This window comes from Chrysochloris asiatica, unplaced genomic scaffold, assembly GCF_000296735.1.
Source record: "Chrysochloris asiatica unplaced genomic scaffold, ChrAsi1.0 scaffold00001, whole genome shotgun sequence".
NCBI lineage: Eukaryota > Metazoa > Chordata > Mammalia > Afrosoricida > Chrysochloridae > Chrysochloris > Chrysochloris asiatica.
Window position 1 is genome coordinate 8,424,636 of NW_006408519.1, and position 15,973 is coordinate 8,440,608.

The 15,973-nt window shown below is 36.3% G+C and overlaps 1 protein-coding gene across 2 annotated transcripts in view; it reads right to left on the reverse strand.

The window, feature by feature from the left end:
• The window catches only part of ANGPT1 (angiopoietin 1), a 427,423-nt gene that overhangs the window by 82,012 nt on the left and 329,438 nt on the right, over positions 1-15,973 (reverse strand). For both annotated transcript variants that reach the window (XM_006830637.1, XM_006830638.1), the window contains exon 5: positions 9,136-9,263. In XM_006830637.1, the coding sequence (XP_006830700.1) occupies positions 9,136-9,263 (128 nt within the window). The remainder of the gene's footprint in view (positions 1-9,135; positions 9,264-15,973) is intronic.

The following is a 15,973-nucleotide window of genomic DNA, read 5'->3' on the forward strand; positions in this document are numbered from 1 at the left end:
TTGGTGTGGCGCTGCATGATAATGCACTGGACCACAGTTTGAATTGCAAGGTTGGCATTTCAAACTCACCAGCTGCTCCTTGGAAACCCTGTACAAGGGTCACTGAGTCAGGACCAACTCCATGGAACGTAACAACAACAACAAAAAAGATAATGTATTTCATAAACTACATTATATTCTATTGCATATCATTTATGCTACTTATAAGCACTGGACTGCTAACCACAAATCAAAGGTTCAAACTCACCAGCAGCTTCTCAGAAACCCTATACAGGATTGCTATGAATTGGAACTGACAACAACTAGCTTTTAACAAGGAGTCTTGGTGGTGCAATGGTTAAGCACTTGATTGCTAACTGGAAGATTGGTGGTTTGAACCCAGTACCTAAATATTACAGCTGAAAAAATGCTATGGAGCAGTTCTACTCAATCCTGATGGGGTGCAATGAGTTGGAATCAGCTTGATGGCACACAACAGTAACAACACTCAATGTTGTTTTTACTTGAGCAAAAAGATACATTGTTGATTCTAGTCAGAAGGAAAATAACAGATGAAGTTCAAGACTAGATGGATTCAGAGAGATCTGAGACATGAAAGGGCTTGAAGAGATCTTTGCCAGTATTGAGTGGTCTGTGATATCAGGCAGTGTCCTTCCTGTGAGTAAGGGCCCCGCTACATTTACTATGCCTGTCTCATTTATTGATCATATGATTTAGGCTTAACTCTATGCAAGAAGCCATTGAACTGGCTCCTATCCCAGGCAAGGTCAAAGCTTTCAAGCATTAGATACCTTTGAACATAATACAGAGGTTTAAACCCAAGCAAAAAGGGGGAAATTTTATTTACACTGCTTTTATGCTGTATACAAGTTAGAATGACTAAGCTTGTGGATGTTTATTATTTTTCCATAAGGTAAAATGAAAATGGCTCAACATGTTTGTTATAGTCTTTTTCCAAGAATTAGAGAAATTATAGGTTCAGAGGTACATGTCTAATATGTTACAATAATAAGACAAATGATTCAATGTTTTGTCTTTTAGGATGAAACTATGCTGGCATTTGGTTTCAGAAAGTAATGAAATGGAAAAAAAAAAAAAGTTTGTTTCCTACTGCCATATATTGAAGGGAATTCAAAGAAGAAAATAACCGTAAGTTATTCATAATATACATGACCTAGTTCTCATTTCCTAACTTCTTAAAGAATTAAATAATTCTAGAAAATTCCCTTTGACTTCAACATCAGTTTTAAATGGTAACATTTGTCTAACTTGTAGACATTGCTGTATGGCATGGAACAATGACAGTTAAAACAACACTGTTTAACAATTCTGTTATACTTACAACTCTGCCTAAAAGATGAAATTGTTTTCCTGTTACCAGTTAGTTTCTGTCAGTTGTCTAATATTGCTCTATTTTATTAATTAATCCACATCCCATATCATAGATATTTGTCCTTATTTCCTTTTTTATTCATTTGTTTGTAGACTTGCCTTGAGTCTCTTACACTTGCCTGAAGTTCTGAAAACATTACAGCGATCAAGGGTTGTGTTGAGTGTACCAGGGATAGTACCACACTTGATTATCTAGAAAGCACAATCTAATCAGAAGAATGAAGATCCTAGTCTCCTTTTAATAAGATTAAGAGAGTAACAAAGATTCCTGTCAAAATGAGGAAAGGTAATGAGATTATAGGATGGGAAGGTGTGGAATAGATAATCATAATTTGCTTTGATTTTTGTGATTTTATGATAGTAAGCCTTTGCCTGTATAGCTCATATCTCTGTTTTCTGTTCCATGGCAACTGGTTCATATCCAAGAATTATGAATGGTGTCATTTTAACCATCACTTGTATACATGACTGGTAGCGTGGTGGTTACAAGTCAAACTGCCAACCTCAAGGTCAGCTGTTCTGTGGGAGAAAGATGAGGCATTTTGCTCCTATAAAGATTTACAGCCTTGTCCTTGTACTGGGTCACTATGAGTCAGAATTGACTCCACGCTACTTAACAACAACAGTATACATAGTGTAGTGGTTATGAGATGGGCTGCTAACTTCAAGCTTAGCAGTTTGAAACTACCAGCTGCACTATGGGAGAAAGGACTCTTTCTGATCCTGTAAAAAGTTACAGCCTCAGAAACCCTGTACAGAGCCACCATAAGTCGGAACCAACTTCATGGCACACCACTACCAGTATATATACCTATCTTGGGTTCCCTGGTATATTATTAACAATATGACTAAAGCAGGCTACGTTTCTAAAATAGGGATAATGGAAGAGTCTATAATATACAAGTCTATAATATACACCATTTGTCTTTCAGTTTGTTGTACTGTGATGGCTTGGGTCTTGCCATAATGCTGGAAGCTATGCCACCAGTATTTTAAATACCATCAGGGTCACCCATGATGAATAGGTTTCAGTGGTGCTTCCAGACTAGAAAGAAGGAGAGAGAGATTATTTCTGAATATTTAGTCACTGAAAACCTTATGAACAGTGGAACGGTGTCAGATATAGTATCAGAAATTAAAACTTTATGAATAATAGTACAACATTGTCAGATATAGTCTCAGAAGATGAGCCTCTGAAGTTAGAAGGTACTCAAATTATGACTGGGGTAGCGATGTCACCTCAAAGTAGAGATGAACATAAGGACAGGAATGGAGTATAGCTTTCAGGACCATCATTTGCTAATGAGATAAAACAGTTGTAAATATCCATCATTAATCAGAACATGGAATGTATGAAGTGTGAATCTAGTAGTCAAAAATGAAAAATGTTTAAAAGTAGTTATTCTAGCCATTACTGAACTGAAATGGACTTGTATTGACCATTTTAATTCTGACAATCATATGGTTTACTATGCCTAGAAGAATAAATTCAAGAGGAATGGCATCACATTCATCATCAAAAAGAACATTTCAAGATCTATCTTAAAGCATGATGCTGTCTGTAATAGGAATAATAACCATATGTCTACAAGGAAGACCAATTAATACCATGATTATTCAAATTAAGCAAAAATCAATGTAGCCAATGATGGTGAAATTAAAGATTTCTACCAACTTCTTCAGGCTGAAATTGATCATACATGCAATCAGAATGCATTGAAAAGTACTGGTGATTGGAATATGAAAGTCACAAACAAAGAGAAAGAATCAGTAGTTGGTAAATATGGCCTTGATGAGAGAAAGATGCTATAGCCTGCATGATAGAATTTTGGGAGAACAATGACTTATTCATTGCAGATACCTTTTTTAAACAACATAAAAGGTGACTATACACATGGACATAACCAGATGGAATGCACAGTAATCAAATTGATTACATCTGTGGGATAAGACAGTGAAAAAGCTCAGTGTCATTAGCCAAAGCAAAGCCACCAGGGGCAGACTATGGAACAGATTATCAATTGTTCATATGCAAGTTCATGCTAAAGCTGAAGAAAATTAAAAGTCAACAAGGGCCAAAATGTGACCTTGAGTATATCCCATTGAAATTGAGAGACCATCTCAAAAACAGATATGATGTGCATTAAACATAGATGACCAAAGACCAGAAGAGTTGTGGATCACATCAAGAACATCATTCAGGAAGTCACTAAAAGGTCATATTAAACACATAGGAAAGAAAGAAAAGACCAAAACTGATATTGAAAGATGCTCTTGAGAGCTGTTGCTAGGTGCCCTTGAGTTGGTTAAAACCCACAGCAACATCACGTACAACAGAATGAAACACAGCCCAGTCCTGTGCCATCCCACAATTGCTGCTATGCTACAGCCCATTCTTGCTACCACTGTGCCAATCCATCTCAGTGGGGGTCTTCCTCTTTTTTGATGACCCTACACTTTACTAAGCAGGATGTTCTTCTCCAGGGACTGGTCCCACCTAATAAAATGTCCAAAGTATGAGAGAAAAACTCTGGCCGTCTTCTAAGGAATATTCTTCTAAGTAATATTCTAGCTGTACTTCTTTCAAGAACAGATTTGTTCTTCTGGCAGTCCATGGCACAATTAATATTCTTCTTCAACAATATTATGCAAATGAAGTAATTCTTCTATGGTTTTCCTTATTCGTTATCCAAGGTTGACATACACATAAGGCTCTTAAAAATATTGAGGCTTTAGTGAGGCACTTTAGTCCTCAAACTGACATCTTTGTTCTTAAAAACTATAAAGAGGGTTTGTGCAGCCGATTTGCCTAATGTAACACCTCGTTTTATGTCTTGACTGCTGCTTCCATGAATGTTGACAGTGGATTCAAGTAAACTGAAGTCTTTGACAACTTCAGTTTTTTCTCCAAGATTCTATTTATTGTTCCAGTAGTGAGGATTTTTGTGTTTTTTTACATTGAGGTGTAACCATACTGAAGGCTGTGCTCTTTGATATTTATCATAATTTCTACTCTTACGTAGAGAAGCTAAAACACGAAAGGAGGTAAAAGAACTGAGCAGAACATTTCAAAAGGCAGCTCGAAAAGATAAAGTTAAGTATTCCAATGATGTGCAAAGACCTGAAGTTAGAAACCCCAGGGAAGGACATGTTCAGCATTTCTCAGGCTGAAAGAACTGAAGAAAAAAACTCAAGCCTGGAATTGCAATATTGGGCAAAATATTGAACGATGCAGACAGCAAAAAAAGAAGTAAGGAATACACAGAGTCACTGTTCAGCCATTTCAATAGGTAGCATATAATCAGGAACCAATAGTACTGCAGGAACCAATAGTACTGAAGGAAGAAATATAAGTCACACTCAAGGCATTAATGAAAAACAAGGCTTCAGGTATTGACATAATACAACGAACTAATGACTAATGCAGCGCTGGAGGTGCTCACTCATCTATTTTAAGAAATTTGGAAGACACCTGTCTGGCCAACCAGTTGAAAGAGATACATATTTGTGCCCATACCAAAGAGAGGTGCCCAATGGAACACAGAAATCATCAGACAATATCACATCTATGTAAAATGTTGCTGAAGATAATTAAAAAATGGTTTCAACAGTACATCAAAAATGAACTGCCTGAAATCCAAGGCAGAGTCTGACAAGGGCATGGAACTAGGGATATCATTGCTGATGTCAGATGGATCTTGGCTGAAAGCAGAGATTACCAGACAGATGCTTACATGTGCTTCGCAGACTATGCAAAGTCTTTCAACTATCTGCATTATAACAAACTAAACCCTATACAGGGTCGCTATGGGTCAGAACCAGCTTTACGGCACATAACAACAACAACAATGAATGAATTACACTGCAAAGAATGGACATCCCAGAACCTGTACATAGACCAAGAGGCAGTGGTTAGAACAAAACAAAGGGATACTGAATGATTTAAAATCAGGAAAGTGTGCATCAGGTTTATATCCTTTCACTATACTTATTCAAGCTGTATGATGAGCAAATAATCTGTGAAGACAGACTATATGAAGAACTTGGAGTCAAGGTTGGAGAAAGACATATTAAAAACCTGCAAAATGCAGATGATACAACCTAGCTTGGCCAAAATGAAGAAAACTTAAATTACTTATTCTGATAAAAATCAAAGATTACAGCCCTCACTATGAATTGCACCTCAATGTAAGAAAATACCTTCACCATTGGATCAATAAATAATAATATAATAATAAATGGTGAAAGGAGTTAAGTTGTCTAAGACTTCATTTTGCTTGAATCAATTCTCAACACTCTTGGAAGCAGAAATCAAGAAATCAAACAATGTATTGTGCATTGTGCAAATCTGCTGTTCAAGACCTTTTTAAAATGTTAGAGGAAAGCTGTCTGTTTGAGGACTAATGAATGCCTGATCCAAGATAACGGTATTTTTAATAGTCTCATGTGCATGTGAATGTTGGACAATGAATAAGGAAAACTGCAGAAGAATCACTACATTTGGATTATGGTTTGGAGAAACATATTGAAAGTACCATAGACCGCCAGAGAACAAGCAAATTGATGTTGGAAGAAGTACAGCCAGAATTCTCCTTAAAAGTCAGGATGGCGGGCCTAACACTTTCATGCTTTGGACGTGTTATCAGGAGGGACCAGTCCCTGTAGAAGGACATCATTTAGTAAAGTGGAGGGTCCGCATAAAAGAGGAAGACCCCAATTAGATGGATTGACACAGTGGCAGAAGCAATGGGATAAAATGTGAGACTGGCACAGGGCCAGCTAGTGTTTGGTTCTATTGTGCAAACGGTCACTATGAGTCAGAACCAATTCAGCAGCCCCTAAGCATATAGAGTTGCTAGAATGAGTAAATGACTGACTGAGTTTTCAGAACAGGGCCTCCTCTTGTTTAGTGCTGTCGAGTTGGTTCTAACTCAATGTGTTTCCAAGGCTGTAAATCTTCATGGAAGCAGAAAACACCATCTTTCTCCCATGGAGCAGCTGGTGGATTCAAACTGCTGACCTTGCTGTTAGCAGCCCAAAGAAAAATCCGCTATGCTTCCACAACATTTTGTTATTGCTGTTAAGTATCACTGACTCAGTCCTAACTCATAGATAGCCTGAATAGGGTTTCCACAGAGTGGCTGGCAAATGTGAACTGCCAACTTTATGGTTGTTGTTAAGTGTCATTGAGTTGGTTCTGACCCATAGCAATCCTGAATAGGGTTTTCGAGGAGTAGCTGGTGAGTTTGAACCGCCAACCTTGCAGCTCAAATGGCTTTGCAGTCTGATGCATTAACCCACAGCACCACACAGTCTAGTAATTATCTTATAGTGCCATACCATAACTCCTTATAAGGAATGTTAATTTTAACTTCAACCCTTTTTCCCCAGGACAGTTTTGGACAGACTTGCTATTTTATGTGTATGGTGTGAATGTGTGGTTATGAATGCAGGCATGAGTGAGTTAGTGTGTGTGAGTTACATACAATCTCAAATCTGATTTTAGATCAAGCAAAGTATGAAAGCTTCATGTCATTTGATATGAGGGAACCAAAGTGCTCCTCCCTAAAATAAGTTATCCCTCCCCATCACTCCCCCTCTAGCTATTTTGACTTTGCAATCTCTTTTTTGTTTGTTTGCTTGTTTGTTTTTAAATACTATGGAACAGTTGGTTAAATGAAATCTTGCACAGAAGATTGAAATGAAAAACAACTGAAAACAAACTTCTTAGATAGGTGGAAGATGTAGCAGTAGCATTGTCTATGAACATGCCTGCTGCCTTTTTTTCTTCCTGCACTTACCCTGCCCCGGTGCCCCTCTTTAAATGAGAAGATTGAAAAGACTCTTTTAAAAACACTGTAACCAGGAAAGAGATAAAATAAAAGAGTTATTCTTATATAAATCACTTAGATAGTAAAACTGTGTACAGTTTTGTTTTACTTGTGAATGTGGAATATTATGTAAGACAAAAACTTGTCCAAGAGAAAAACTCAAATATTTTCACCTACTAAAGAGAGACAGAGAAGTGAGAGACTCAGAAAAAAAAAAGGTGGTCCCATGGGTTCCAGCTCTCATAGATTTCATTGTACTTATTTGAAATCAATAGAAAAAAAGGACAGGGTAGAAAGGGAACTAAAATTTGGTCAGAAGATCTGGATTAGAGAACATACTTCTCTTCTTGGCAATTATGTGACATCTGGTAAACTAATCCCAAAATCTATTTTCCTCAACTATCAAAGGATGCTGGAGTCCTGGTGTAGTGCTGCTAGATAAGCAATGAACTGCTAACCGCAAGGTAAGGGGTCAAACCCACCAGCTGCTTTTCAGAAACTCTATACAGGGCCGCTATGAAACCAACTGGGCAGCAACATCAACAATCAAAGGAGACTAACAATTAAAGATAAGTTAAGCTTGTTTACTGTTTACTATTCAGGGGTGTTGATATTATCATTAACTGGTCATTTGTTCATCCATTCACTCCAAAAGATAACTTTTGGTGCCAGAGACCTATGGTAAGCCCCAGGGAATCAAAGTTAAAACAGAGATACTCATTGTAGAATCCTGATAGCGAGAAAGGCATGCAGAATTGCCTGGGGAAATCATTGGATGACCTTCCAAGAGTGTTATCACAGGATTCAGAAGAAATGGAGACAGAGGATGGGTCATTTAAGTGGGACAGAAAGAGGAGAAGTGTTCCATCCCTTAAGGAAATAGAACACTGCAAGGGCAGGTGGACCTTTCAAGACTTGGGCATCTAGCTAAGTTTTTACATGTCAAATATCAAAGTATTGGTTTCTCATTCCACTTTCCTAGACTGGCTCACCATAAGACTCCCATATACCCTGTTTTAAACAACATTCCCTATCACTACTCTTTCTCATTGCTTTATAGTTATTGGTGTAGTTGTCTTTCTTCACCTTATTCTTGGTACTGTCAGTTTTATATTTGTGTCCCAAGCTAGTGACTGATGAATGAATGGGAAGAGTATAGAAAGAAGAGGTGACAGAAGGAAGATAATGTTTGTTACTTGTAATTTGACATTGGCTCCTGTTCAAGATTCTGATGACTGATACTCCATGTAAATATGAAAATAAAATTCTCTGGAGATTATGTGTGAGGGAGGATAGGATGTAGTTTTCCTACTCGCATAGGATTAGAAGGAACGCTGGTGATGCAGTAGCTAAGAACTAAGTTGCTAACAGAAAGGTGAATGATTCCAATCCAACTGTACCTCCATGGGAAAAAGATGGGGCAGTATTCTCCCATCAGGCTGTACGGTCTCAGAAACCCTGTGGGGCAGTTCTACCCTGTGCTTTCAGGTCACCGTGAGTTGAAATTGACTGGCTGGAAATATATTTGGTTTGGGTTGGCTGGTGGCTTCTGCTCGTTCTCTACAGTATTCAGGTTCTGGAGGATGTAGGCTCTCTGGATTCTCAGAACTTTTACAGGTAGCTCCTATAACCTGGACATGTATCCTGTACATGACAAGCACTTACAAGCAATGGGACATCCCAGGAATGAGCAGAGAACACATTTTGAAAACTGTGTGTATGAAAGATGGCTGGAGACGTCTATGTAAGAGGGTTTTCACCTATTATAGACTAGGGAAACAGAGTATTGTGGGGAGTAAAGTCCTCTGGAGTATATATTTCTAGTTTAACAAGCTTACAAATCAATCTGAATTTTTCAGCAATTCAACTAGGATCTGCTTTACATCTCATAAACAAACACTTCTGGTTTTACCTTTTTGGGTTCTGGCATATTATTAATATAAATAGTGTAGATTCCACTTTTATTAAAACCAGCTTGATATACATCTGCACAGTCTCTAAATGGTTTCTCTTCCTCCTTTTTTCCTCCCTTTAGTAAGACTGCAAAAAAAAAGAGAAAAATAAATAAATAAAAAGATTGAAATATGTGAATAAGAATGTCAGTACCAGTACCTTTAGTAACCAAATGGGCTCCAAACATATCTAAGTATGTGGTCATTGTCTCTAAACAAATATAAATATTACATTTCCTGAGAATCAGAAAGGTAATACTTGATTTTGAGGTGATTTAGAAAGTGACAAAGGTGGAGAGCAATTTTTAACGAAATACTTTTTTATATTTTATTTATTTTTGTTATTCTTGATTTTTGGTGTACCTCTTCTAGAACATCAAGGGGCAAAATGATCTGATAGTGTTGTCCTTACAGTTGACACCCATTTTGACTACATTCCTGTAAAATTTCTAAAAACATTCTTACATAATTTTAATAGGCAACAATTTATTTTTAAAAGGACACTAAGAAATTTTTTAGAGGGAGACAAACACAACAGCTATCTATAGTGACTTAAAACACTGAAAATATGTCCTTATTGTTATTCTGTGGCTTTCCATTGAATAGCTTTTAGAAATTCTTACACAAAACACCAAAACTTTTTTAAGTAATTAGATTTGCAAAGTCAAAGAGTCTCTGGCTTGATTTAACTATCTAGAAAGAAAACAGAACTGAACTTTTTTTTTAAAAAAAGCTTAATGTCCTGAAGTTAAATCACCAGGCAGATAATAAGAAAATAAAAGAAAAAACAAATGAATAAAACTGAAACTAAGTTGTATAAGAGGAGACAAGACTGAGAGTCCTATTAGAATGGGAAATTGAATCATAGGCATTCTCTGTGGAGAAATACTTTATTCATTGAACTTGGTCCATTATTAAATTCTGAATCAATGAAATCAGATTAGAAAGATGTCTCATATTTAGCAGTTCTTACTAAAGGTATGTGGTATATTTATAAAATATTTATGACTTAAGACTTCTTAACCCTACAGTGGTGCTGTAGGTAACTATTAGACTACTAACCCCCAAATCCATGGTTCAAACCCTCTAGCTATTCTTTGGAAACCCTATTGTTATAGCTAAGTGCTTTTGAGTCACTTCTGATGCATGATGAGCCTGTAGGGTTGCTGAAGAGCACTGGTGAGTTTGAACCACCTACCTTGAGGTTCAAACTGGCCTTTTTGCTCCAGTACGTATCCTACAGTGCCACACCAGGACTCCTCTGAGATCCTACAGAGGGTCGCTATGAGTTGGTGTTATAACAACATAAGTAAATACTTTATTTTAGTAATTGAGTTCATTTAGGCTTCCAGAAAAAATAATGTTTTATTATCTTGCTTTTAAAAATCTCCTGTTATTCAATAATTATCTGCTTTCAAAAACCTTTTTGTCAAAATAATCTTTCATAATAGAAATACCAGAGATAAACTATGAATCAGTACTTTTAAGTTGATTTAATAATCTAAATTGCCCTGGTACGGCTCTGTAGGTTAAGTACTGGACTGGTAAATGTAAGGTCAGCAGTTCAAACCCACCAGTTGCTATTTGAAACCCTATACAGGATTGATACGTGTCAAAACTTAACAACACTTAAGAACAAAAATCTGATTTATACTTGAGATGCATAAAGTTTACTAAATTTTAGGTAATTAGAAACTAAAAACAGTCAAATCTTTTTGGAAAGCTTGACTGTCTCAATGTATATTTTTCAATTTGTTTACAAATACAAAACTGTTTTAAGAAAATAAAATATCCATGCTTATTTTATTTAACAAAATAAAATTAATATTGTGGCATTTAATAGCTTCACAGTATCCTATACAGCTCATGTCCTTTCACTAATGACTTTGCTTATTGTTATTCATATCAGTAATGATGTCTGAATACCAGCATCATATTCACAATATTAACAAAGAATAAGTAAACTAACTGAAAAGTGTGAAGGGCTCAGATAATAATGAAGAAGCTCTATATTGGATGTATAAGAAAATCAATTTAAAAGTTAATAAATAAATGTTTGTTCAAAATCCTTAAAAAAAAAACACCTTTTTTTAATGGCTTTTGGACATGTATATAAATTATATGGAATCCTGGTGTGGTGTAGAATTGCAAGGTCAGTGGTTCAAATTCACCAGCTGTTCCTTGGGAACCATACACAGGGTTGCTATGAGTCAGAACTGACTAGCTTGTACTTAACAACAACAACATTAATTATATAAAGGTATTATTTTCAAAAACAATAATGAAGTTCTCATGTTTGTCTATTTTAATTTACTGAATTTTTACTTTTCTAAGACAAAGTCTTTGTAAATTCTCTTTGTTTGATCTTTCCCTATGTTGAAAAGACAAAAATTAGTAGATGTAAAAGAAAGGGGAATATAAAGAATTGCCAACTAAAAGTTATGCTTCCTCGAGATGATGAACAATACTGGTACAGGAAAATGTGGTCAATGGGAACCCAATGGTAAACTCATTTGTCTTTTTAGGGTGAGAGATGAGGAAAGTTGTTTTATCTGAGGGGAAAATGTCTCTTTTACATATACTACTTCCTATTCTCCCTTGGTAGCTATATAAGGAAAATAGATTTTTCTTCCCACTTCTCTGCTCCCCTTCTCCCCTTTTATTTTCCACTCCAAGAAGGTGTGGGTGAAGGGGTTGTGTGGGAAGAGGGAAGCTATTGCACACACATTTTCAGTAACAGAAGAAAAGAAAAAAGTTGTGTATTAAGACATTTTTCTGGGAACTAATTTTAGAAAAATGATATCCAAACCATGAATACAAATCTCAAACTGGAAAAATACTTTGAGGATTCTACCATAGAGCTATAGTCACTTACACACTATGATTACACTATTTTTAGTATTTGTGTTGCTATTGTTATTATGGCAAAATATCTGAATGTGTATTTCATTTTTTTGAAACATAATTCAGTATCTTTGAAAAATTCAAACAATCATGTTGAAATAGTCATTCTTTCCACTGTGAAGAGATGACTTCTTTTGCTATTGTTATAAGGTGCAGTTGAATCTTAGCAACTCTCTGCACAACAGAACAAAACACCAGCTGGTTCTGTACCATCTTCACAATAGTTGTTATGTTTCAGCCCACTGTTGCTGCCACTGTGTCAATCCTTCTTGTTGGGGGTCTTCCTCGTTTTGCTGAAACACCTCTTTACCAAGCATGATGTCCTTCTCCAGGGACTAATACCTCCTGACACCATGGCCGAAGTATGAGACATGAAGTCTCTCCATCCTCACTTCTAAGGAGCAACCTGACTACGCTTCTTTCAAGGTAGATTTGTTTGTTCTTCTGGCAGTCCATGGGTATTCCCATCAACACCATAAGGCATTGATTCTTCTCTGGTCTTCCTTACTCAGCGTCCAACTATCACATACATATGAGGTGACTGAAAATATGACAGTTTAGATCAGATGCACCTTAGTTCTCAAAGTAACATCTTAGTTCTTGAACATTTTAAAGAGGTCTTTTGCAGCAAATTTGCCTAACATAATAAATCGTTTGGATTTTTGACTGCTGCTTCCATGAGTGTTGAATGTGAATTCAAACAAAATGAAGTCTTTTGACAACTTCAATCTTTCCTCCATTTATCATAATGTCATCTGTTGGGCCCTTTGTGAGATTATTGCCTTCTTTACATTGAAGTACAATCCATACTAAAAGCTATAATAGTCTTTGATCTTCCATTAGTAAGTATTTTAAGTTCCCTTTGCTTTTAGCAAGATTGTGTTATCTGCATATCATATGTTGTTAATGATTATTCCTCCAGTCCTGATGCTTATTTTTAATTGTCTGCTAGATAGAAAACATTATGTTTGGAAGTTTAATCCAGTCTACAGTTTAGATTACTAACACATTTTAAAATCATTTTCACAAATTGAGCCAAAGCTCATCTTTGATTCTTTGATATTTTTATTATATGCTATTGTTTTAGTCTATCAGCTGGGTTAATTATAATTAGCTCTGGGGCAGATATGTAAATTCAATAACATAGAACAGAGTGATTAAAATATAGTGGATACTCAATAAATTGTAGTTACTATTATTATTGTTATAATAATATTATTAATAGCAACATTAGATTATTATTCTTTCCTCTAGAAGAGAAGCAAGCAGGGTGTGAAGGTCAGACAGTTCCCGTCAATGGAGTGGTGAATGCTGCTGTCTTTAACTCTCAAATCCAAATATTGTATCTGGCTGAAACCAGAGATGTTGCAGTTGGCTGATTATATTTAGGGTTATACTGAACTGGCCACTTCTTGTCAAACTTGACTAATTGGTTTATTTCACTGGCTGACTAAATCAGGTCATGCCACCATTGAGTCTAAAAGAAAAAGGCAAGATAATCTTGATGTATATTCTAAATTTTACCTGAATAATATTTCAAGATTATTTCAGATAAAATTATATATATATATATAATCAGAGGAGTCCTTGTGTGGCACTATGGGTTAACGCACTGGACTGCAAGGTTGGTGGGGTTCAAGCTCCCCAGAAACCCTATACCAGGTCACTATGAGTCAAAACTGACTCAACGGCACTTAACAACAACACATATATTAGCAGGATGGTTGTAGAAGATTTTGTCTCTGAAATTTAGTTTGCATGACTAAATGTTTTGTTTGTTAAATCCCTGTGAGTTCTGAATTTTTAATGTGAAGCTTAGATAGTGTAAAACTGAACCCATGGTAAATATCTTAAAACATAGAAAGGCAATAGCAAAGATTAATTTACTGACCACACAAATACCGGTACTAATGATAGCTTTTTTTTTTTTTTTTAGAAGATTTTCAAATTCAATAAAATGAAAGGTAATGCCTACAGGAATTCCTGGTAAAATGAAGAAACAGGAGTATACCTTTTTAGTGAGTAACAACAGAGGTCTTAAAAAAACCATTAAAGTGCAACTATTGGTCTCATAACCCCATCTAAAGGAAAGAAGAAATTCATGGAAACAGTCCAATGGACAATGAGAAAATCAGTCTCCATGACCTGAGCCTAGAAAAATTAGATGGTTCCTAGCTACAATGACCCACTTCTCTGAAAGGAATCACATTAGAAGGTCCAGGATAGATTAGGAGAAAAATGTGGATCAAAAAATCATGAAAAAAGACCAGACTTACTGATCAGATAGTGACTGGTGTAGCTCCCTATATATGATCCTTGGTCACCTTCAAGTCTGGAAATGAACTTACCCCTATGGTTCAATTATAAACCAAATAATAGATAGGTGGGAACTATAACACTATGTAGATACACAGACCTTAGAATAATCAACCATTTGAGATCCAAAGAGCAGCATTTACACAAAGACAAAGTTGAGAAGGGTCAGGAAAGGAATAATGGAAAAAGGAAACCCAGGGAGGGAGTGGGATAAGTGATATAATATTGTAGGTATTGCAATCCATAACATGAAACAAAATGTGAATGAATTTCTGAATGAAAAGTGGACTTGCCCTGTAAACCTCCACCCAGTTAACAATAAGAAATAAAAGAAACTGAGATATAGAAGGACTGATGAGGATATAAGAAGCATGAACTGTACAGAACTGGGAAGAATGATGTGGAGACTTGATAGAACACTTCATCATCTATATGTAAAGGTGACTTACACATTTGGTAATATAAGGCTTGCTTTATATTCAAATATTAAAATGATGCCATTTTCTGCCATCTAAGTGTACTTCACATTATTTAGTCAAACCTTTGCTCATACTTAATGGCATTTCATCACAATTCCAACAGTCTATTTCAAATTTTTCCAATATTTTCAAGACTAAATTCCATGCCTTTCTTCTCTTACTCTCATAGACTTTCTCTGCTCTGCTCCTCTCTGCTATGGTACAGATGTTCTTTGCCTGTCTTTCCCCTGCCTTCCGTGTTGACCTCTCCTAAATTTCCATTCTACTTCTCCAATTGTCCTTCCAATATCATCATTAGCTGCCCTTTTTGTCTTCACTACCAAGTAAGATGTCCATGAAAGTTCCAATCTTGACCCTCTATTTTGTATCTATCTGCTCTTTCGACAAGGTATGTAGCATGACTTCAAACCTCAATATAGAAGTTTCCTAAGATATGTAAGGATTGCTAGAACACTGTATAAAGACATAGCATAATATGTAGCCTCAGGGAAGGCTTTCATGAAGGGATGACAGCTGTGCTTTGCTGATACTTAAAGAAAGCAGGGGCAGTATTTGCCTTTCTCTTAACCTTCAGATCTATATTTCTACTTGCAGATTGGGAAATTCCTATAGCTATTCAGGCTTCAATTTATTTAAAATTTTTTTTCTTTATGCTACCTCATCTTTCCTCCTAAACTCTGTGTTCTCTTTTTATCTTACAGGTCCCATTGTTTCCTTGAATTTTGAAAAACACAAGATTATTGTATTGAAGAGAGGCAGGGCTTGATGGCAGCTAGGGTAGAGGTGAAGTGAAGTTCGCTGTCAGCCATACCACAGGCAAAGCAAATCCAGGGCAGAGCTCCAAAACTTGGAACCACAGAGTTAGGAATATTTTAAAAGTTTGAAGACTTATAGATACTGGAACTTGAAGCTAAAGAAATCATGTACTTTTGAATCTACCAGGCTTGGAGCTGACATCTTGGGTGAGACCAAATGGCAAGACCAAGCGGGGGAGCAGAAACGCCATGGAAAAATGCCTGGGGAACATTGGAGGAAAGGTGGGCAATACACTTTGTTGGTTTTACTTTGGTCATTGGCACCCCCACTGTTAGTGCACTTC